Raw genomic sequence first — 23698 nt, 5'->3', positions numbered from 1 at the left:
AGGAGGGTGACAGGGCAGGAGGGTGACAGGGCAGGAGGGTGACAGGGCAGGAGGGTGACAGGGCAAGAGGGTAACAGGGCAGGAGGTGACAGGGCAGGAGGTGACAGGGCAGGAGGGTGACAGGGCAGGAGGGTGACAAGGCAGGAGGGTGACAGGACAGGAGGGTGACAGGGCAGGAGGTGACAGGGCAGGAGGGTAACAGGGCAGGAGGGTGACAGGACAGGAGGTGACAGGACAGGAGGTGACAGGGCAGGAGGGTGACAGGACAGGAGGGTGACAGGGGAGGAGGTGACACGACAGGAGGGTGACAGGGCAGGAGGGTAACAGGGCAGGAGGGTAACAGGGCAGGAGGTGACAGGGCAGGAGGGTGACAGGGCAGGAGGGCGACAAGGCAGGAGGGTGACAGGACAGGAGGGTGAGAGGGCAGGAGGGTGACAAGGCAGGAGGGTGACAGGGCAGGAGGTGACAGGACAGGAGGGTGAGAGGGCAGGAGGGTGACAGGGTAGGAGGGTAACAGGGCACGAGGGTGACAGGGCACGAGGGTGACAGGGCAAGAGGGTGACAGGGCAGGAGGGTGACAGGGCAGGAGGGCGACAAGGCAGGAGATGACAGGGCAGGAGGGTAACAGGGCAGGAGGGTGACAGGGCAGGAGGTGACACGGCAAGAGGTGACAGAGCAGGAGGGTGACAAGGCAGGAGGTGACAGGGCAGGAGGTGACACGGCAAGAGGTGACAGGGCAGGAGGGTGACAGGGCAGGAGGTGACAGGGCAGGAGGGTAACAGGGCAGGAGGGTGACAGGGCAGGAGGGTGACAGGACAGGAGGGTGACAGGGCTGAGCCCCAAACCCTGTGCTGCTCAGGGTGACACGAGGCTCAAAAAGAAGATTTTAGCTGTGTTTCCCAAACCCTGCTGGCTGTTAGGGTGGAGGCAACGAGAAATTCGGGTCACTGGTAAAAGGAACCAGTCCAACCCCAAATGTGGATTTGGGATTGGGATGTGTTTGCTGCCTGGCAAAGCAGCAGGCAAAGCCCTGAATTTCCCTTTGCCTCGACTTCCCCACCCCTGAGAAACACAAAATCCTTCTCTCCCTGCTGTCTGTTGTTCCTCCCTTCCCCAGAAACAATTTCAGGACAATTTCAGGACGATTTCAGGACAATTTCAGGATGATTTCAGGACAATTTCAGGATGATTTCAGGACAATTTCAGGACAATTTCAGGACGATTTCAGGATGATTTCAGGACAATTTCAGGACGATTTCAGGACAATTTCAGGATGATTTCAGGACAATTTCAGGACGATTTCAGGACAATTTCAGGACGATTTCAGGACAATTTCAGGACAATTTCAGTACGATTTCAGGACAATTTCAGGACGATTTCAGGACAATTTCAGGACGATTTCAGGACAATTTCAGGATGATTTCAGGGTGATTTCAGGACGATTTCAGGACGATTTCAGGATGATTTCAGGACAATTTCAGGATGATTTCAGGACAATTTCAGGACAATTTCAGGACAATTTCAGTACGATTTCAAGATGATTTCAGGACAATTTCAGGACGATTTCAGGACAATTTTAAGCCATGCCCAGCCCAGCAGGAACCCCCAGACCCCATAATAAACCAGGGAATATTATCTTCAGCTCCTTCCAGCCCAACCCTCTCCCCATCCCCTCCCTGCCTCCTGCCTCTCTATTCCACTCTGGCATTTGATTCTGTGCCAAATATTCCACGAATAACAAAGATCTTCCAGGATAAATCCACTTTTAGCCATTATCTGGGAAGTTTCTGGAAAGTTCTGGGGTGGGAGGAAGGGGCAAAGCCCAAAGGATCGAGGGGAAACTGCTCAGATTGCCGAGAGCCCTCCGAAGAGTTTTTTGGAGAACAATTGCAATGACAAACACGCTGTTAGTGTTGTGTTTCATTTCCAATTCCAGCCCGTAGAGTTCAATTATTATTTTCATTAATGGTGTCAGGTTTTCATCAGAGTGCACAAACAAGGAGGTTTTCCTTGGAGATTTTGGGGTTTTTTTGGTTTTTTTTTTTCCCTCCCCCCCCCTAGCAAATGTGGCTTTGGCAAATGAGCACTGAGGAATGACTACCTGGCAGCCCTTGCTGCTTGAAAATGGGATTATTTTGCTTTTTCGAGATGAAAAAGAAGAAGGGATAATGCAGAAATAGCATTTATTTACCCCAAAGAGTGGGGATTGCAGCTGTGGGGTTTGTCCCTGCTCAGAACGAGGGGACACAATCTACTTCAGAGACAAAACGCATAGAAAATGCACAGAAAATAAATTAAATATCAAGTTTCCTGATATGTTTGGAGGTTGGGTGACACATTGCAGGTTTATATTCAGTCATTATCAGTTTGAAATGAAGCTTTTTATTAAAAAACCAAACCAGTAGATAAAGGATGGAGAGAAATATGATATTCCAGGCTGCAGATTTTTGTAAAAAATTACAATTTTTTGATGTATATATATAAATAGGTTAAGGCCAAAAACTGGCTAAAGCTCCTCATTTAAAGAAATTATTAAAATCCTCCAGCAATTCTCCTGTTAGCCCTGAAGTTTTGAGTTCATCACTGTTGATTTAAGGTTGGTTTTTCAGTTGCTCTGATCTCTTGGGTTCCCTGAGCTAATTCCTGATCTTGTTTTTGGTCCTTTTTCACACCCTAAATAATGTTTCTGCATCAAAATTTAACTTTAAAGCTAAAATCTGAATTGGAGTGAGTGGCTGCAGGAAGGAGGAAAATCTAATAAGAGTGAAGGAATTAATCTGAATTAAGGGAAGAGGATGGAGAAGAGTTTCTGGTTTGTCCCATCAGGAAATGAGGAAGTTGTTTGGGGAGCAGGAATGACAGGAATGGTGTTAATTTGCTTTTTTTTTGGTTGGTTTTGTTTGGTTTTTTGGGGTTTTCTGTGTGTTTTTGGTTTAGTGTTTTTGGATTGGTTTTTCTGGTTTGGTTGGTTTCGGTTGGTTGGTTGAGTTGGGTTTTTGTGTGTGATTTTTGGGGTTTTATTGTGGGTTTCTGTTCTGGTTTTGGGTTGTTTGTTGTTGGTGGTTTTGGGGGTTTTTTGGTTTTGATTTTGGGGTTTTTTTTGTTTTGGTTTTTTATGTGTGTCAGTTTTTTTGGTTGATTTTTTGGTTGGTTTGGTTGGTTTTTTGGGGGTTTTTGTGGTTTTTTTGTTTTGTTTTGGGGTTATTTTTGCTTGTGTTGTTTGTTTATTTTTTTGTGTTTGTTTTTTTGTTTGTTCAGTTTAGTTTAGTTCTTTTATTGTTGTTTTTTGGGGTTTTTTGGTTCCATTTGCTTTCATTCTTTCATTTCTTTGATTAGGTTTTTAGTTTTGTTTTGGGGTTATTTTTGGGGGGTTTTTTGGTTTTTTTTTGGTGTTTGTTTTTTTGTTTGTTTAGTTCTTTTATTGTTGTTTTTTGGGTTTTTTTGGTTCCATTTGCTTTCATTCTTTTGTTTCTTTGATTAGGTTTTTTGTTTAGTTTTGGGGTTACTTTTAGTTGGGTTTTTTCTGTTTGTTTTTTGGTGTTAACTTTTTGTTTGTTCAGTTTGGTTTAGTTCTTTTATTGTTGTTTTTTGGGTTTTTTGGTTCCATTTGCTTTCATTCTTTTGTTTCTTTGATTAGGTTTTTAGTTTTGTTTTGGGGTTATTTTTGGGGTTTTTTTTGGGTTTTTTTTGGTGTTCATTTTTTTGTTTGTTCAGTTTGCTTTCATTCTTTTGCTGTTGTTTTTTGGGGTTTTTTTGGTTCCATTTGCTTTCGTTCTTTCGTTTCTTTGATTAGGTTTTTGGTTTTGTTTTGGGGTTATTTTTGATTCTGTTTTTTTTTATTTTTGGTGTTTGTTTTTTTGCTTGTTTGGTTTGGTTTGGTTCTTTTATTGTCATTTTTGGGGTTTTTTTTGTTCCGTTTCCTTTCCTCCTTTCATTTCTTCGATTAGATTTTCGCACAACACAATTCTCCCCACCAAAAAAAAACCCCAAAAGACAAACAAACATCCAACTCCCCACTCCCTGCCAGACCCTGAGAACTCTCCTGCCCTACATCTGCTGCTTTTCCCATTTCTCACTCGAGGTTCACACTTGCTGCTCAGGAGTTTTCTGGAGATTAATTAGCTGCTGCTCGAGGAACATCCCATCAATATTGCAATAACCCCACAACTGGTGAATTTGGTTTAATTTTTCCTCTGTGCACAGCCTGATCCCACCCTGCCTGTAACCAGGAAAAAAAAAATGGGAATTTTCCTCATCAGCTCCCTAATAACACAGCCTGGAATAATGGATGGGAATTACTCCTGAGATAAATATTCTGATTTTAAAGAGCCTTTCTGCTGTGGTGTTCATTAAAATCAGGATGGTGATATCCAATAAATGCAATTAATTGATTTCAAACAATGACCTGCAAGTCTGGCCGTTTGAAAGGAATGGTAAATTTGGTAAATTTGGTTTAAATTTGGTAAATTTGGTTTAAATTTGGTGAATTTGGTTTAATTTTTCCTCTGTGCACAGCCTGATCCCACCCTGGCTGTAACTGCTGGAAAAAATGGGATTTTTCCTCATTCTGATTATCAAAAACCTTTCTGCTGTGGTGTTCATTCAAATCAGGATGATGATATCGAATAAATGCAATTAATTTGATTTCAAACACCAACCTCCAAGTCTGGCCATTTGAAAGGAATGGTAAATTTGGTAAATTTGGTTTAAATTTGGTAAATTTGGTTTAAATTTGGTGAATTTGGTTTAATTTTTCCTCTCTGCACAGCCTGATCCCACCCTGGCTGTAACTGCTGGGAAAAAAAGGGAATTTTCCTCATTCTGATTATAAAGGACCTTTCTGCTGTGGTGTTCATTAAAATCAGGATGGTGATATCCAATAAATGCAATTAATTGATTTCAAACAGCAACCTCCAAGTCTGGCCTTTTGAAAGGAATGGTAAATTTGGGGAATTTGGTTTAAATTTGGTAAATTTGGTTTAAATTTGATGAATTTGGTTTAATTTTTCCTCTGTGCACAGCCTGATCCCACCCTGGCTGTAACCAGGAAAAAATGGGATTTTTCCTCATTCTGATTATCAAAAACCTTTCTGCTCTGATGTTCATTAAAATCAGGATGGTGATATCAAATAAATGCAATTAATTGATTTCAAACAATGACCTCCAAGTCTGGCCATTTGAAAGGAAGGAATTTGGAGGTTGGGAATCCCAAATTTCCCAACATAAAGTTATTTTTCACATTTTATCTCAGGCTCAGCCATGCCAGGACAGTGATCCAGAATTCCCCAGGAGTTAATCTCTCACTCCTGCAGTTCTCAGTTTATTTGAACTCGATCTTGTTAAACTGGAGCAAAGATATTCACAACAAAACAACTGCTTTGGGTTTTTCAGTTTGTTCCCCTTGTGGGTTTTTTTGGAAACACTGAATTATTCAAGCAGAGTGGCTCCATATTTTTATTTTCCATCTGATTTTAGCATCCAGGATTTGCTGATAATCAGAATTATCCTAGATGGTGGGTGTGTTCTCATCCCAAAAAATCCCACAGCAACCCCAAAAAGCCAGGATTATCTCAGTATTTGCCACACAAAGGATAATTTTCATGTGAATCCTGAATTTTTTAGGTTTATCCAGAGGCTGTTCCCAACCCACAGCCCATGTTGGACCTCTTGATTATCTACTTTTATTTTAAAGATATTTAAAATAAATATATTTATTTTATTTTAAGCACCAAAAGTGGATGTGGGTTAAAAAATTGGATTTATTTATTTAAAATGCACTTTCTGCTGCTCCTGGGGCTGAGCTTAGGGCTTCTGCCAAAGACACCAGGAAGATTTTGTTAAGGTCAATTTGATTCTTCTCCATCACCTGAGGTGGATAAAGATCCTCAGAGGGGTGGAATGCAGTTTTCAGTTCTAGCCAAGTGCAGAACCTGAGAATTTGGGCACAAAACCTGAGAATTTGGGAACAAAACATGAGAATTTGGGAACAAAACATGATAATTTGGGCACAAAACCTGAGAATTTGGGAACAAAACATGAGAATTTGGGAACAAAACATGAGAATTTGGGCACAAAACCTCATAATTTGGGCACAAAACTTGATAATTTGAGCGCAAAACCTGCAATTTTGGGCACAAAACCTGAGAATTTGGGCACAGAACCTGAGAATTTGGGCACAAAGCATGATAATTTGGGCACAAAACCTGGGAATTTGGCACAAAATCTGAGAATTTGAGCACAGAACTTGACAATTTGGGCGCAAAACCTGATAATTTGGGCACAAAGCATGATAATTTGGGCACAAAACTTGAGAATTTGGGCACAGAACCTGAGAATTTGGGCATAGAACCTGAGAATTTGGGCATAAAACCTCATAATTTGGGCACAAAACCTGAGAATTTGCTCACAAAACCTGAGAATTTGGGCACAGAACTTGAGAATTTGGGCACAAAACCTGAGAATTTGGCACAGACAGCAAAACAGTCCAAAATTAATTTGGGAACAGAACTTAATTAATACCAGACTTGGCTTAATTTGCTCTCCTCCTGTCTCCATGTCCATGCTGCTTCCCCACCAAGGATTGCTCCAAAATTTCCCAAAAAATATTGAAATAATTCAGTATTTTTGTATCAAAGTGGAAAATTGCTCAGTTCAGCTCCTGGGCTGGGTGGGAACTCCCAGCAGGAGGAGCAGGAAAATTTTAAAAATAGCTCTAAAAAGAGGGAAATGAATTGAATTTTGGAGATTTTGGAGATTTTGGAGATTTCTCAAGTTCATCAGGCTGTGCCCAGTGAGGTCAGCGAGGAGAGAGACAACAGGAAAAAAAAATGTGGAGTTATTATCTTAATTAATTTTATATCTGTGCATTAAATCAATCAGTGCCAGAGTTTTCAAGGGGAGTTGTTGAAATTTATTTAAATTTTGCCACCTAATTCTGTCCTTAGCAAGGCCAAAGATTAGCCAGGAAACATCAAAACCAGCTCATTTTTAATATATATTTTTAAAATTCTTATTTTTTGATGTCTATATAATATATAGGTTAAGGCCAAAAACTGGCTAAAGCTTCTCATTTAAAGAAATTAATAAAATCTCCCAGCAATTCTCCTGTTACCCCTAAAATCAGCTGCATTTAGTGCTAAACCTTCCCTCCTCTTTGCTCCCCCCAAGTCATTTTTATTCTAATGCTGCCATGAATATTCATGCCTTTCCCAGATGCAACCACTTAAAAAATATAAATATATATATATATATTAAAAAAAAAATATATATATATATATATATAAAACAACCTACCAAGTGCTTCATGCAGGTGCTCAGCTGTAGCTCAATTTTGACTGGAAAAACTCAGAAAAAGAGAAAAGATGTAGTTAGCTGGGAAAAAAAAAAGATAAAAATTGCTCTCTGTGTGCAGATAATTAAATTAAATCTGAATTTTGGGGGTGATGGGAGGGGAATTGTCATTGTTCAGCACATCCAGTGATGTCTGAGAAACATCTTAGCTAAATAAATATGAATTTTTTCCCACAAGGTTTAAATCCTGAACCCAAACCCAGCGCTTTGGTGATCTCAGAGCAGTGAAATTCTCTATATTTTGAGCTGCTCAGCAATTCCAGAAAGCCGAGAAACCTCTGAGGAACCTCCAAAGGGATCCCCAAAATTCCTCCTGCTGAATTACCCCAGCTGAGCATCCCCAGAGCCAAGATTTGGGATGTGTTTGGTGCAGAGAAATCGGGAATGTTGGGAATATTCAGCTCTGCAGCACCACAGGGAGAGAGAAAATTTTATTTTCCTGGTTTATTTTTAATGGATATTTCACCTCTTGGCACAAATCAGCTCAGATTTGATCAGAATTCACCTTTATTTTTTCACCACTGCTGCTGGGTTGGGTTTGCTGAGGTTCTCAAGCCGAATTTCCTGCAGCATTTAGCAGGAAAATGGGATTTTAGTTGTTCTCCACGTGTTGTTGCAGAGTTTGCTCGTGGATGAGATGCTGTTAAATGTATATTTGGAATTTCTGCCTCTCTGAATTTGCCTTTTGGGGGTTTGTGGCACTCAGTCCCTTCCAGCTGACAGAATTCTCTCCCAGACACCTTTTCCTGCTCACTTTCTTCATTCTTTAGTTCATATTGATCATTTTTTCATCACAATCCAAAGCGATGCAAGCATTAAAAAAATTCAGAAAAACTGGAAAAATTAAAAAAACAAACTGCCCGTTTCACTGCTTCATTTGGTTTATTTTTCCCTGGAAGTAGCAACTTGTGGATTTTTATTTTTTATTTTATTTGCAGCTTTCCTGCAGAACAATCAGCCTCGATTTTCACCTAAAAGTTCCTTGTTTTAGTTAATTTTACACTTCAGTTCCATCCTGGAATTTTCTTTTGCACAGGCAGATCCCCTGTAAGCTGTTTATATATCTGCAAATATTCTTTTTTAAATCTTTAACCAGTGGGGAAGATAAAAATTCGTATTTCTGAGCAACATTTGTGCCTCAAATTCTCCTGCAGCTCTCCAAGGATTTTAGATTTTTTCCTTCCAAAAAAGGAAAAATCTTCCCCAAAATCATTTGTACAAAAGAGGTCACAGGTTTTATTGTGGACTCGACAGGACTGAGTTAATAAAATACATTCAGTGCTGCTCCCAAGGCATGGAATTCTGTGGGATTTTTGGGATTTTTCAGGATTTTGCCCTCAGAGAGTTGAGCACTGACACCTCTTCCCTGCTGAGCCTCCAAGTCCTGCTGAAGGGAGAAGTGAAATAAAAAGGAAAAAGGCAGAAAATAACTCTCTCACCCCGAGAAAACACAGATTTTTAAAATATCTAATAGATCTGCGCGAGATTTAAGGAAATAATAATTATTAAAAAGGAATTTTGAATAGAAAAGAGACCCTGGCAGGGTGGGATTTGTGGTTTTGTGGCTTTTCTATGGCATTATTTGGGGTTTTTTTGCTGCTGAGATTTTTGGGTTTTTTTTTTTTTTCTTTCAGCACGGATCCAACCTGAGGTTTTATTTTCGAATTTCGGGGCAGATGGAGCAGAAATCTCATGGTGGGAGTGGGGCAGGGGGAAGTGGCACTAACGAGGATTTCTGCCTGATTGTCTGCTTGGGAGGGTGCTGTTGGTAAACCCAGGAAATATCCATCTTTTCTCCTTTAAAGTTCTAATTCAAGGCATGAATGTGTGAGTTCTGAAGGGACTTAGGGACTGCGGTAAAAAATCGTTGTCATAGTAACAGAAAGGGAAATAGGCCTGGCTCACCTGGGACTTTAACTTACTGCAAAAGCAGATTTTTTTTTTCTTTTTCTCTTTTTTTTTAAGGAAAGCACTCGGCGAGAGCAAAATAAATAAATAACCTCGCTCTTTGTGTTCCGAAATCAATTCTCCAACTCTTTCTTTTTTCTCCTTTTCTCTGCTTTTTCTGACTCTTTTCCCTTCTAAATTTATCGCCGAGCCTTTGATTTATTTTTTTAATTACGATTGTTGCGGTTCAACCCATCTTGTCTGACGAGCAGAGAGGGGAAAAGGATCGCAGGGAGTGTTTCCACTTGCCACAGAGGATGCCACAAAAAAAATTTTCTTGCTTACGCCTGAATTTTGGATGTGCTTGGCTTTGCTTTTAATCCAACAACTGGGGCTTTTTGTGTTGTTCCCTCACCTCTGAAATTCAGATTTCATCAGATAACAGAATCCTCTCCCCCCTGGATGTGAGACAGAGTTTGGTGGGAAAAGCTTAAAAAGAAAAATTCCTACTTCATAGTTTTAAGCCCTAAAACCTCCGTGCAGCTTTGGGTGAGGATTCAACTCGTGTCCACAGCAGGCTGAACTCTCCAGAATAACAAACCTGATAAAAATGGGGTTTTTTTTTGGGTGATAAAATAACTGGCAGGAGAACTTTGTGGGATGTTAATGGGTTTATCTGCTCGGCCAGCGTGAGCTGTCATGTTCTGCTCGTGCTTTCCTCATCCTCCAAAAAAAATCCAGGTGGGAATAACCTGGGCAGGTCTGCTTCAGGGACAGGAATTTTCATGGGGAAAAACATCACCAGGGTGAAACCTCAGCAGGTTCTTCCCCGAGCTGAGTTTGCTTTTGGGGGTTTTTCTCCTGTTTTCTCCTGCGAAAAACTGGGTTTTTCACACATTCTGAGGTTTGTCTGCCTGTGGGTTCTGTGATTCCCACAATGCTGTTTTCCTGCTGTATTGTTTCCTGGAAAATCCCTCCAGGCAGCCCAAGAAACCTTGAATGTGAGGAGGAGATAAAGGAAGAGCTAAAATCGAGTGGAGATCAGAGTTGTGTTCATTTACAGTGATTTCAGTCTGAGATTTTCGATTTCAGTCACTCTGGTTATCCTTTACCTGTTGGTTTTTGGGGTTTTCTTGGGGTTTTTTCAGGGTTTTTGGGGTTTTTTTGTTTGTTTGTTTGGGTTTTTTGGGGTTTTTTTTGTTTGTTTGTTTGGGGTTTTTGGGGTTTTTTTTGTTTATCAGTTTGGTTTGTTGATATTTGGACAAATCCTCTCACTCCTGTCAGATCCACCATCACTCCAATCACCCCACGTTTATTTTAAACCAGAATAAAATGACACATTTCACTGTGGTTAACCCAGCTGATTAACCCAACTTTTAACCCAAGTGACGTGCTTCTTCCTCTTTTCCAGATTCTTCCTCAAATTCTTCCTCAAGTGCAATCAGAACTGCTTGAAAACAGCAGGAAACCCCAGAGACATGAGACGATTCCAGGTAAGTCTCACCAAGCTCAGCACTGACCTCATTCTCCTTTTCCCTTCCCCTCTCCTCTCCCCCATTTCTCCCAACAAACACCACGACATCCTATAATAATCCACATCAGACAGAATTCAACTTCCCCCCTATTTGTTGTGTTTAAACCTCTTTTTTTTTCCCTTTTTTTCCCCCTGGATCCCCGGGGGAAGCGCTGCACTGTACCGAGCAGCAGTGGATATTTGATTTGACACCCTCGGGCGAAGCTCTCGCACATCCAGCTGCCCGCAGCAGGGATCGTGCTTGTGATATTTAGATGCCTCAGGATTTTTCAAAGTGAGCTCCCTACGTGCTACACCAGCCACCTCCTCGTTTCTTACCTCTCCCCCTGGTTTTTTTTTTTTTTGGTTGGTTTTTTTTTTCATTTTTAACGCTCTCGCAGCCTCCCTTCAGCTTCTTTCAACAACAATAAAAAAAACCCCAAAAAACAAAGCGAACCAAACAAAAAAAACCCACAAAAAAACCCACAAAACAACCCAAAAATAACAACCCAAAAAGCCAAAACAGCGATGGTCACTTTAAGATCTCACAGCAAAAGCAACAAGCCCCCTGGGACTCTGACCCAGCTGCTTTGCAGTGAAATCTGCCACTGCTTCCATCAGCCTGACGGATGGTGAATTCCAGCCGGCGGGAGCGCGGAGGAGCTGCAGCGTGGCGTGGGGACAGGGAAACTCGCGTGTCCTCACCCGCCAGCCAGCTCTGTTTGAGAGATAAATAAATGAGGAAATAGGTAAAAGGGTTTTACCTGCAGCTCAGCCCTTGTTGGAGGGTCAGGGTGATGGGTTAGGATGTGACTTCTGTATTTTTTGTGAGTGTGTAGTTTTGCGATGTGGCTTTGGGCTCCATGTAAAGTGATGAAAACTTCTGTTCCCAGCTTTTTAGACAAAATAATTCTTCTAAGTTGGGAAATCCAAGGACACTTTGCTGCCTCAGAGCCCCAAAATATGGAACCAGCAGTGAATTGGGGGAGCAAACTTGGAGTTACTGACTTCCTTACCTGAAGGTGTAATTGGAGGATTGAGGCTCAATTTGTTAATTACAGAACTTATAAAATGTGAAGAACTCGTGACTCACTGTCCATTTTGGGTGTAGCCTCTGGAGTGAGCTCTGTCTGCCCTGAATGCACCTAAAGGCCTTTAATAAATTTATCTGATTTTATTCTCCTAACTTTCTGGACCAAGGGCAATGGTCCAGCTAGGACCCTGGATTTGCTCTCAGGGCACCTGGCAGGGTGAGGAAGGTGAGGCTGCAGCTGATTTTGGGCAAAGCTGAAAATCAGTGATCAATCAGTGGATAAACCAGAGGTTGGGTTGTACCTACATCTCCTCAGTGCCCTTTGAGGAGCCATTTTCCCTCTCTTTTCCTCTCTAACTCCACATGGAATTGCTCACCTTGGTCAAACTTCATGGTCTTGATCCAGGAGAGCCTTGGAGAAATTCCATGAGTGCTTTGCCAACCAGAGAATTTTCCCAAATTCCCTGCTGGCGCCCAGGACCATCCTAGAAAATGCTGCTGCTGCTTGTTCCCATTATTGTTGTGCCTTCACTGTCTCCTATCCCTGAAAAAAATTAAATTTTATCTTGTTCAGGATGTTTTCACATGGTGCCATCCTTAGGTTTGGCAATTGATGTTTCAATTGCTTCATGTTTCATATTCACTTGAATAATTTTCCTCATTTGTAAAAGGAGTTAAAACTCCACAGGAGGTTTACAGAGTTGCTTCAGACTTTCCATCAAAACATGTTCTCACAGAAAAAGGGATTTTTGGTTTTGTTTTTCTTCTGCTGGCAATGAAAAATTTAATAATTTTAAAAAAAAAAAAATTCAGTTTTATGAGCAATCCTGCGCAACAAAAGCTTCTGAAAGCTCAGGAAAAATTAAAGAAACTCAGGCAAAAAATAACGAAAAAAAATTTATTAACTTTTTGTTTGGAGCAGGATGAAATCTAAAGAAAAATTCCTGACCAACCTAATTTTTTTCACCAGCAGTTTAAAGAGGCTGCAGTGACTTCTTCTCTCTGTGCTTTTCAGAGATGATAAGACAGGAGGAAAAAAGAGGTGCTCATTGTTAGGGAATTTATACAGATTTTTTTTTTTTCAAGTGGCAATTTCCATAAAGAAGAAACAGCAATTAGTTATCATCTGCCAAGAATGCTGAAAAATCTGGAAAGCAAAGGAAAAACCTCTTTTACAGCATGTAAACAGAACTTGTTGGCTCTGGGAGCCAGCGAGAAGAGCTGATTGTGGAATGTCAGGAAATATAAATAATCTCCTTTTTTGGGTTTTTTTTTTTTGGGTTTTGTTCTGAGTTTGTGAAAATTCGTGCCCAGGGCTGTCCTGATGAGCACCTGGGGACCTGAGGCACTGCCATGATACACAGAATTTGGGTTGGAAGTGCCAAAAATGGAAATTCTGGATCCAAACACGCCAGAACAATGAAGAGATTCAGCTGTGATTTCAAACCCACGCTGGCTACTCCCAAAAAATCCTCAAATCCTTGCTTTCTGTGGGGTGCTGAGCTGCAGGAGCAGTTTGGATCTGATTTTTGGGGGGCAGAAATCTCTCTGTGCTCTCAGCATTATTCTTGGTGTCACCCGACCCAAACTGGGATGGGACAGGGAAACCTTGGGCAGGGAAAATGGAAAAAAAAATCCTGCAAGATCAGGGAAAGGGGAATTTAATTCCTTTGTTCCACCTTAGACAGGGAAATGGAACCAAATCCTGCAGGATCAAGGAAATGGGATTGGAATTCCTTTATTCCACCTTGGACAGGGAAACCAAACCTAATCCTGCAGAACCTCATGGATGGGGATGGAATTCCTTCATTCCAGGTTGGACAGGGAATCCAAATCCTGCAGGACCATGGGGATGGGGATGGAATTCCTTCGTTCCACCTTGGAGAGGGAAACTGAACCAAATCCTGCAGGACCATGTAGATAGGGATGGAATTCCTTCATTCCATGTTGGACAGGGAAAGCAAACCCAATCCTGCAGGACTTCATGGATGGGGATGGAATTCCTTCATTCCACCTTAGACAGGGAAATGGAACCAAATCCTGCGGGATCAAGGAAATGGGGATGGAATTCATGGGGATGGAATTCTTTTATTTCATCTTGGACAGGGAAAGCAAACCAAATCCTGCACAGCCGAGGAAATGGGGATGGAATTCTTTTATTCCACCTTGGAGAGGGAAATCGAACCAAATCCTGCAGGACCTCATGGATGGAGATGGAATTCCTTCATTCCATGTTGGACAGGGAATCCAAATCCTACAGGACAATGTGGATGGAGATGGAATTCCTTTGTTCCATCTTGGACAGGGAAAGCAAACCAAATCCTGCAGGACCAAGGAAATGGAGATGGAATTTATGGGAATGAAATTCTGTCATTCCATCTTAGAGAGGGAAACTGAACCAAATCCTTCAGGACCATGTGGATAGGGATGGAATTCCTTCATTCCATCTTGGGCAGGGAATCCAAATCCTGCAGGACCATGTGGATAGGGATGGAATTCCTTCACTCCACCTTGGGCAGGAAAATGGAACCAAATCCTGCAGGACCACGGGGATGGGGATGGAATTCCTTCATTCCACCTTAGACAGGGAAATTGAACCAAATCCTGCAGGACCACGGGGATGGGGATGGAATTCCTTCATTCCTCAGCCCATCCACCTGGCAGCTCTCCTGTGTAGGAAAGCCTGGCCTTGATTCTGATCTCTGCACCCAAATCAGCATTTGGTGAGGAGAATGAGCTGGGATGAACTCCTCAGCTGGAAAATGCCAAGCTGGGAAAACAGATCCAAGGGGAACTCCAGGGTTCTGTTTCCAGGGATAACTTGAACTCTTTCAGTCCATGGGAGTTGGTCCCACTTTGAGTCCCTCTGCTGCTTTCCCCCAGTAAATTATTTGTACAGCTGTTAAAATCCCTCCTTTCCCAGCCATTTCCAAGCACTTCTTTCCTTGTGCAAACAGAATTCTGCAGCGACTCTCATCTAAGTGCCTTTTAATTCCTACCTATGCTCTTCTGCAGAACCAAATATTTTCATTTTTGGCACTGTCAGAGCTCCAGGAGACACCAGGATACTCCTTTTGTTTGGTGGTTAGGAATCCAAGCAGCAGAGAAAATCCTTTAATCTAAATTCTCATTGAAATCACTGAGGGGGTTTCACCAAACCCCATTTTTGCTCTTCAACAGAAGCCCAAAGCTCAGGATTTGTTGTTGAGACACAAATGCAGATCAGAGAGGTGGAAATGGTGCTCTGAGTGCATCCTGGCGAGTTTTCCAGCACGGAGGGATGGTTATTCAGGGCTGGAAAAGCATCCAGGGGATGATTTTGATTAGGGATGGGTGTGAGTTTGGGTTGGGCTTGGCTCAGCCCCAGAGTTCCAAAGCGTTGGGATCTGCTGCTCAAGGCTGGCCTCAGCCCCACTCCCAAATCCCTTACAAAATTCTGATATTTTATACTCCACCGGTAATGCACTGAGCTGAATTAAATGTTAAGTTTCACTCATATAATTTAAAAATAAAAAAAAAGGGGTGGGGAGAGAGAGGGGAGGAAAGGTCACATCAACACTGCACTGGAAATTCAGTGCAGCTCCAGATGCCTGAAGAGTTTGGGGTTTTTTTATTCTAATTCTTTAGTTTGGAGAGCAACAGCAGCTGCTTGGTGATCACGATGAGTATTTTTGAAATTTGCTTTGATATTAAGTAGAGCTTCAAAAATACAATTAGAATCTCTTGACTTTTTTTTTCCTTGGTTTTTTTTAACCAAATGCAATGATTTTGTGCTGTAAAAATGTGTTTTACCTCAGAAGTTAAGGAATGTGTGATCATTATTTTAAAGGGTTTTTTCCCCCTGTAGTAACATCATTTTATTGTGAATCACTGCTTTAGCAGTGAAAAGCAGGGAAAGGGAATCTTTCTAGAACTAAAGGAAAGGGAATTTCTAAAAGTAAAGGATATTTTCATCGTTACTTGGTGGCTGCCCAAACCCCACAGAGATCGAGTAATATGTCCTTGTGAATTTAACTGAAGCCAATATTGGTTATTTATCAATTAAAGCATTTCCAAACAAAGCTGGTGGGTGGAAAACTGGGGCAAAAATCATCCTAAAATCACCTATCCACACACAGGGTTTGAGCTCAATCAAATTGAGTTTACAGAGGCATTGTTAATCAGTGCTGTGCTCTCAGCGAGGGATTCTCCCAGGGATGGAATTGAAAATTAAAAAAAAAATAAAAATAAAAACGATGCCCTCTGTTTAATGAGGAATTCTCCTGCAGAACTCGATTTGCAGCCCAATGATACTTTAATGGTAACGAGCGGTGTGTAAAGGGGGAACAATAATTCTGTGGAATTAAGATGAGGAGTTAAGATGAGGAATTAAGATGAGGAATTAGATGAGCCCTGGAGCTCCTGTTGATTGGGAATTCTGCTCCCTCCAGGAGCTGAGCAGGTCCTGCAGTGCCAGGCAGCAGAAATTGGTACTAACAGTGGTCAGCTTTGAACCAACGTCCTTCCTTTAGAGCAAAAAAAGAGAAAGGGCAGTAATTGCCCTCTGTTTTCAGCAGAAAACATGACATGGAATGTTTGCTGGCAGGTACCTCCCGCCTCCTCTGGGGCTCTGGGGAGGAAGAGAAAGGAAAAATAACAAGGTGAGTCCCTGGGGAGGTTTCCCTGCTGACCTCGGAGTGGTTGGATCAGTTCATCATCAGGCTGGCTGGGGCTGGGAATTCACCCAGGCTGCTCTGATCCACAGCTCTGGGGCTCCCAGGGAAAGGGGGAATGATTCCGGGGGGTGGGATGGAGCTGGGAGTGAGGAATGGAGGCTGCAGGAAGGGAAAAGGAGAGAAAGGAGAAAATAAAGGATGAAACCTGAGCAGGATTTCCATCCTTTCCTGCTCTGGAAATCCTGTTCAGGGGGAGGAATTGCCCCTGAATGGGGAGGATCCCCCATGGTCAGGCAGGGATCAGGGAGTGAGGAATGGAGGTTGTAGGAAGGGAAAAGGAGAACAACGATAAAATAGAGGATAAAACCTGAGCAGGATTTCCATCCTTTCCTGCTTTGAATGGAAATCCTGCTCAGGTTCAGGGGGGAACTGCCAGAGACCCCCATGGTCAGGCTGAGATCAGGGAGTGAGGAATGGAGGTTTTAGGAAAGGAAAAGGAGAGCAAGGAGAAAATGAAGGATGAAACCTGAGCAGGATTTCCATCCTTTCCTGCTCTGGATGAAATCCTGCTCAGACTCATGGGGAGGAATTTCCAGAGACCTCAATGGTCAGGCTGGGATCAGGGAGTGAAGAATGGAGATTGTAGGAAGGGAAAAGGAGAGCAAGGATAAAATAAAGGATGAAACCTGAGCAGGATTTCCATCCTTTCCTGCTTTGAATGGAAATTCTGCTCAGGTTCAGGGGGGAACTGCCAGAGACCCCCATGGTCAGGCTGGGATCAGGGAGTGAGGAATGGAGGTTGTAGGAAAGGAAAAGGAGAGCAAGGATAAAATAAAGGATAAAACCTGAGCAGGATTTCCATCCTTTCCTGCTCTGGATGGAATCCTGTTCAGGTTCAGGGGGGAACTGCCAGACACCCCCATAGTCAGGCTGGGATCAGGGAGTGAGGAATGGAGGTTTTAGGAAAGGAAAAGGAGAGCAAGGATAAAATAAAGGATAAAACCTGAGCAGGATTTCCATCCTTTCCTGCTCTGGATGGAATCCTGCTCAGGATCAGGGGGAGGAATTTCCAGAGACCCCCATGGTCAGGCTGGGATCACTGAGCTGCTGTCAGGGTGAATCCTATATGGATTTATCATTATTGGGACTCATTTCCTGGGTCTGGATTGCAAAACAAACCAGCTGCTGTCAGCAGGGCCTGGGCTGTGCTGGGGGCAGATTTCCTCATCAGGTGCTGCCTGCCCAACAAAAGGTGATGTTATTTCACATTCTCTGTGAGTGAGGGAAGGACTGAGTCAGGAGTGACTGCAGGAGGAAAAGGACTCGAGGAGCTGGATGTGCTCAGCTCTGGAGGCCAAATATCCGTGGGGAAAGAGTTCCCAGAGTGATGCCTCATCCATGAGAAACAAACCACAGATGAGATCCACTCTGTGTCACTCTGCCAGCAGAAAGGAGAGGCATTTGCAGCATTGTGCAGCTTTGATTTCCAGTTTGGGTACAATATACTGCTTGAACTGCAGTGAAAAAGGGCAAAAATGACATTGGAACAGGTGCAGGAATGGGACATTAAGGGGACAGGGGCTGGGCAAGAGTTTGGCTCAAATATTTGCACTGAGGAGGGATGGAATTTCTCTCTGGAATTACCCTCAGGAAGGGAAATCATCATTTTAAAGCTAATGTTCAGTACAAACTGACCAGGAATAAATTTAAATTCCCCTCACCATCAGGCTTTAAAACAAGGGGTGTGTCAGAGGCAGGAGGTGGAAATGGTTGAAAATGATTTTATGGCAGCAGCTCCACGGCTTGGTTGTGGATAACAAGAGGAGAAAAGGTGTCAGTGGGGCAGGATTGGTGTCCAACCCTTGTGACCCCTGATGGAGCACAAATCCCTGGATTGAACCCTTGAATCCCTGGACTGAACCCTCCAGATTCCCTGGATGGAACCCTCCAGATTCCCTAGATTGAACCCTCCAGATTCCCTGGATGGAACCCTCCAGATTCCCTGGATGGAACCCTTCAGATTCCCTGGATGGAACCGTCCAGATTCCCTGGATGGAACCCTCCAGATTCCCTGGATGGAACTCTCCAGATTCCCTGGATGGAACCCTCCAGATTCCCTGGATGGAACCCTCCAGATTCCCTGGATTCAAGGCCAAGTTCCCAGTTTTCTCTGCCACCCCCCAATTCACAGACTCAGGGAAAATTCCCAAAGAATTCCATGGAAGTTTGGAGCAGAATGAGGCTGCTGCCATTTCCCACACTGTTTTTTCTCATTCCCAATCCAGCCCTGCAGCAAACCCATCACATCCAGCCTCTCCTCCTGTGTCACTCCCTCTCCCAAAATTCCCGTTGACATCAATGGGAGCTCTGTCCAAGTGCAGGCAGCAGGATGAGGCCTGACATCTTTCCTTCCACTCAGCTGGAAAATAATAATAATAATAACAACAATAATAACAACGATGATATTTTTTTAAATCCTCATAGTAGTCATTTCTTAAAAAAAAAAAAAAAGTTAAAATAACATGGTGCTGTGACTCGAGAGTTACAAGGGAAAGTGCATCAGGAATGCAATATTGTTTCCAGATGTACAATGTCATAAAGAATTTTTTCCACACTTGGAATGGCAACAGGAATTTTTTTCGAGGGAGATCATTTACACAGCGATGAGATATGTTACATGTAAGTAGATGCCTGTGTGCCTGGAATGTTTGCACCATATGTCTAAATAGGTGTCTGTGACCGATGCAGATTTTATACCTGGGAATGGGGATGGATTTGCATATCTGTGATTTGAAGAGCAGCACATTTTAGAATGCAAAACACTGATTTATCACAGGTGGGGGAGGGAAATTTGCAGCTCTCAGGTGAAGGTTTGGAAAGAAACACAACCTTGGTTGTTTATCGGCTGAAGCATTTCCAGATAAAGCTGGTGGGCAGAAAACTGGGGCAAAAATCACCCTAAAAATCACCTATTCGAACACAGGGTTTGAGTTCAGAGTTCAGCCTGTGCAGGGAGGGGAAGGAGGGGCAGAGCAGCCTGGAGAAGCTGAATTTAATGTGCTAAAGACACTTTGTCTGGATGTCACGGGAGGTGAATCTCCCCGTGGGGTCAGAGCTGGGATTGCATTACAGAAATCCACCTGGGAAACAGAAATTATGTGGAGATGCAGCTCTGCCATCTCCCCAGGAATCTCTGCTTTAGGGCTCTGTCCTCTCAGCTGACAACCAGACCTTTGCAGATGGGCAGGGAAAACACAGAATCCTGAAATTCCCTCAGTGTTCCTGGAGATGGATCTGTGTTTGGAAGGATGAAGGAATAACACATCATCCTCTCCATTTCTTGCTTGCTTGGTTGTCCTCTGAAACCCCAGCAGAGGTGACACGTTGATCCAGCTGTTGGGTGGCACAAAATCTTTCGTTTTTATGCTGCCTGTGCCCAAATTTGGCTCTCAGCCTCAATTACCAGAACCCACGATGTATCAGAACACCTGATATATTTTGTTGTCCTCAGTTCATCCCCTTCAGATTAAATTTTTCATTAACAAACGGTTTTAGGTAAAAGATCTTCCACTGAGAACAGGCAAAGGAGAAGCCAAATTATCACACAGAAGAAGTGATGCCACCAGGGTGGGAAAAGAAAAAAAACTCTGTGGGCAAAAGTGAGAATTTAAATCTCCAGGGAAGTTTGCACATCACCTTCCATCAGCACTAAACACAGCTTTTCCAAAAAGGGCTTGGGCTGTTTTACGACGTTGGGAGAACAAGTGCTGCTGATAAATTCACGTTCAGGAGGGTAAAACGCAAAAAAAAGGCGAAAATGCACAGAAATGGTTAACAAGGTAATGGTAAGAAACGTTGACCTTGATTTGTTTAGCTAAGATGTAAAGATTTTTGAAGGTCAAAGGTGCTCTTGTGTAGTGTTTTGGAGTCTAACTGTGTCTGACCCTCTAACATTAAGCTGCTGTGGCCTGCAGTTTTGAAGAGTGAAGCAAACCAGGGGGAAAGAGGGAAGGGGGAGAGAACAGGAAATGGAGTGAGGTGTTTCAGGAAGTTGTCAGGAGTTGACTGATTGATTCCAGATGGAGAGGGTCACCCTTGGTGACCCAGGAAATACTCACTGGGGGAAAGCAGTTGGCTTGTGAAAGGGAAGGGCCTGGGAGCTAGGGACCATGGTGGAATGTGCATTCCTCCTCCTTCTGTCCATAAAACATTGGGTTTTAATCTCCAGTATAAAACAATTGTGTTAGGGTCTCCAAGGCAGAGGGGATGGCTGGGGCAGAGTGAAGGAGTTCAGTCATTTTGGTGTCCATCTCGTGTCCTTTCTGCACACCACGGATGAAGGGTTGGGTTGTGGTGAGAAAGGTCTTCTGGATTTCAGACTGCAGCAAAAATGTCCCAAACTTTGAGGAGGTTCTGCTGCAGATCTGAGCTTTGCTCTCACCCTGTCCCTGAAAACACTGTCTTCATTCAGCCTGGGGCAGAACAAGGGGCTCTGGCCCTCCTGCCATGGGTGGGAGAGGTGGATAAAACTGGAATCACACATGGAGAGAGGTCTGGAAGTGCATCTTCCCTTCCTGGGGAGCAGAGGGTGCTCAGCACTTCCTCCTGGAATGGCTCTTGCAATCCCTCTGCCATTGCTGTGGGGTTACTCCATCTCCCAAAATGTGGCTCTTGCATTGTGCAGAGCCCAGATGGTGACTCCAGCACTGATCTCTGCTCAGGGACAAGGGACAGGACCCGGGGAAGGGCTGGAGAAGTGCCAGGGGAGGAAAAGGTTGGAGATCAGGGAAAGGTTGGAGACTGGGGAAAGGTTGGAGATTGGGGAAAGTTTGGATATCAGGGAAAAGTTGGATCTCAGGGAAATGTTCTTCCCCCAGAGGGTGCTGGGCACTGAACAAGCTCCCCAGGGAATGTGACATTCCCAAACCTGCCAGAGCTCCAGGAGTGTTGGGACAACACTCCCAGGGATGCACAGGGTGGGATTTTAGGGAATCTGTGCAGACCCATGATCCTGGTGAGTCCTTCCAGCTCAGGATATTCCACATATTCCCCTTGAAGCCCTGGGTGTGGATTTACCCCACTGGTGCAAGCGAGCCCAGCGATGTCTCCATCCCACAGCGTAACTGTATCTACAAGACACCCTTTTTATTTACATTTGGTTGCAATTTAAACACTTGTCGTAAATATTTCAGACACTGGAATAATTCAGGCCTATTCCCCTGTTGCCACAGTGTGCTCTGGGCTGGCCAGCGAGAGATTAAAATTTATTTCCATTGTTTAAGGGAAAATAATGAAGTGCATCTGAGTGGGCTCAGCTATGTCATGCGGGAAACGTTCCCTTTGGATGGAGTTGAACCCCACCCTGATGGGAATGAGGAAATCAGTTGGCACAGAAAAGCAACACTTTCTGTGACAAGAATGCTTGAGAAGTAGAAGAGTACAGGATGACAAGAGCCTTTTGGAATGAATTAGGGTTGTCTCGAGAAAGGAAAGTGTTCTTTAAGCTCGCCTAAGCCCGGGGAGGGCAAGGTCTCTCCTGCTCTGTGCTGGATGGAGTTTTATCAACAATTAGAGTTTGACATTCTCTTAGCTGGGCTGTGGCAGCTGAGGCTGTGGAAATCCATGGACACAGCCAGGGTTTGGCTCTGCTTGGCTGTGCCTTGCTGTGGGTGTGGCAGTGGGGTGGAATTCGGCTCCTTCACACCAACTCATGGTAAAAACCACTCAGGCAGAAGGCGTTTTCTTCCAGGAGTTAAAATGTTTGTTTTGTCCCAAAACTTCGTGGTTTGAAGCCACTCATATTTCTGGATTGATGGGATTTAGAGCTTTGGATATTATAAAACCTGAAGTGGGATTAATTCACATATAGAGTTACTTCCTCTATGAATTCAGATTGGAGCCCAGTGATGGAGGTTGAGGTTTCAAAGCTGCTGCCCAATTTGGGCTGCTCAGCTCAGATGGTTTTCAGGAGGCACTGAGCAATCCCATGTCAAACCCAGACAGATATCAGGTCCTGTTTCTGTGGGATTTCCACCCTGCAGGAGCTGAGGCCTCTCCACAGCCCACAGGATGCTGTGTTAAATGCAATTAATGCATAGAATTAATGCACAGAAAGAAGGCTGAAAATATCTCCCCCTTCCTCATAACCCCCTGCAGGACCTGCTGCCATTTTCCAACACAAAGCTTCAGCCAAACTGAAAAATCAACCCCCAGCAAGTTGAATTTCAAACAAACCCCTCACCTGGCTGGTTTTTCCTTCCCTTTCCCATGATCCAGGTGGTGCTATCGACAACAGTGAACGTGGATGGACACGTGCTGGCAGTGTCTGACAACATGTTTGTGCACAACAACTCCAAGCACGGCCGGAGAGCGAGGAGACTCGACCCCTCGGAAGGTGGGAATTCTGGAATTTTTTCTCTGCAGAGCAGGGCAGAAATCACCCATTCTCCCGTTTCTGTTTGTTTTCAGGAGGGAAGGAGAGCTGAGGGGGAACTGCAGAGCCTCAGGGGGTTTGGGGAAAGGCAGAGGCAGGGAAAAACAGTGTCTACTGCATGCAAAATGTGATCCTCCTCACATCTGAGGGACTGGGGCTCCCCCTCCCCCTGCAATTTATTAATTAGCATGTACCGCGGAGATGAAAAACACAGAAACACCGAGTATTATCTAAATTTCAGCCCTCTCATTCAGCTGGGATAGATTTGATTTCAGGCAAATTAGGCGAGATGACATCTTAGTTAAACAGAGCCGTTCCAGCGCGAGATGTGTATGAAAAAGTGTCACCGGTTGCCTTAAACAAACCGCGCGCGGAGCCTAACGATGCGCAGAGGGAGCTGACACTAATTGATGTGAGTTTGTTTGGCTAAGCCAGACTCATGGCCAGCCCCGCGATGGGTTTGGGGACTGCGTTCAAGCAATTACAAATCCTTGTATCTGCTCAGTTTCAAAAAGCTCAGCCCCTCCTCGCTCCCGAAACGTCGCGCCTCCCTCGCGCAATCAGCGCTCAAAAGCGACTGGAAAATGCTGGAAAATGCTTGAAAATGCTCAAAAACTCTTGAAAATGCTGGAAAATTCTTGAAAATACTGGAAAACGTTGTAAAATGCCATCAGAGCCTGCTCTGCCCTCCCCTGCAGCCACTGAAAGTGAGAAGAGCTGGTGATGTTAGTAGAAAAGACAAGCAAGGATATTATTTCATTATAATGTTTTGCTGCCCCACTCCTTAACTGTGCCCTGCATCAACCCGAAAGAAGAATTAATGAACT

At 43.7% G+C, this 23698-nt stretch overlaps 1 protein-coding gene across 1 annotated transcript in view; it reads left to right on the top strand.

Annotated features, from left to right (window-relative positions):
* EBF2 (EBF transcription factor 2) overlaps positions 1-23698 on the top strand; it is a 140301-nt gene that overhangs the window by 96453 nt on the left and 20150 nt on the right. Inside the window, exon 8 of the mRNA XM_085080503.1 lies at positions 22715-22832. Coding sequence (XP_084936629.1) covers positions 22715-22832 — 118 coding nt within the window. The remainder of the gene's footprint in view (positions 1-22714; positions 22833-23698) is intronic.

The sequence above is a fragment of the Lichenostomus cassidix genome, chromosome 22 (genome assembly GCF_008360975.1).
Source record: "Lichenostomus cassidix isolate B80296 chromosome 22, HeHo_3.0, whole genome shotgun sequence".
Lineage (NCBI taxonomy): Eukaryota > Metazoa > Chordata > Aves > Passeriformes > Meliphagidae > Lichenostomus > Lichenostomus cassidix.
This window is presented reverse-complemented; position numbering and strand designations above follow the sequence as displayed.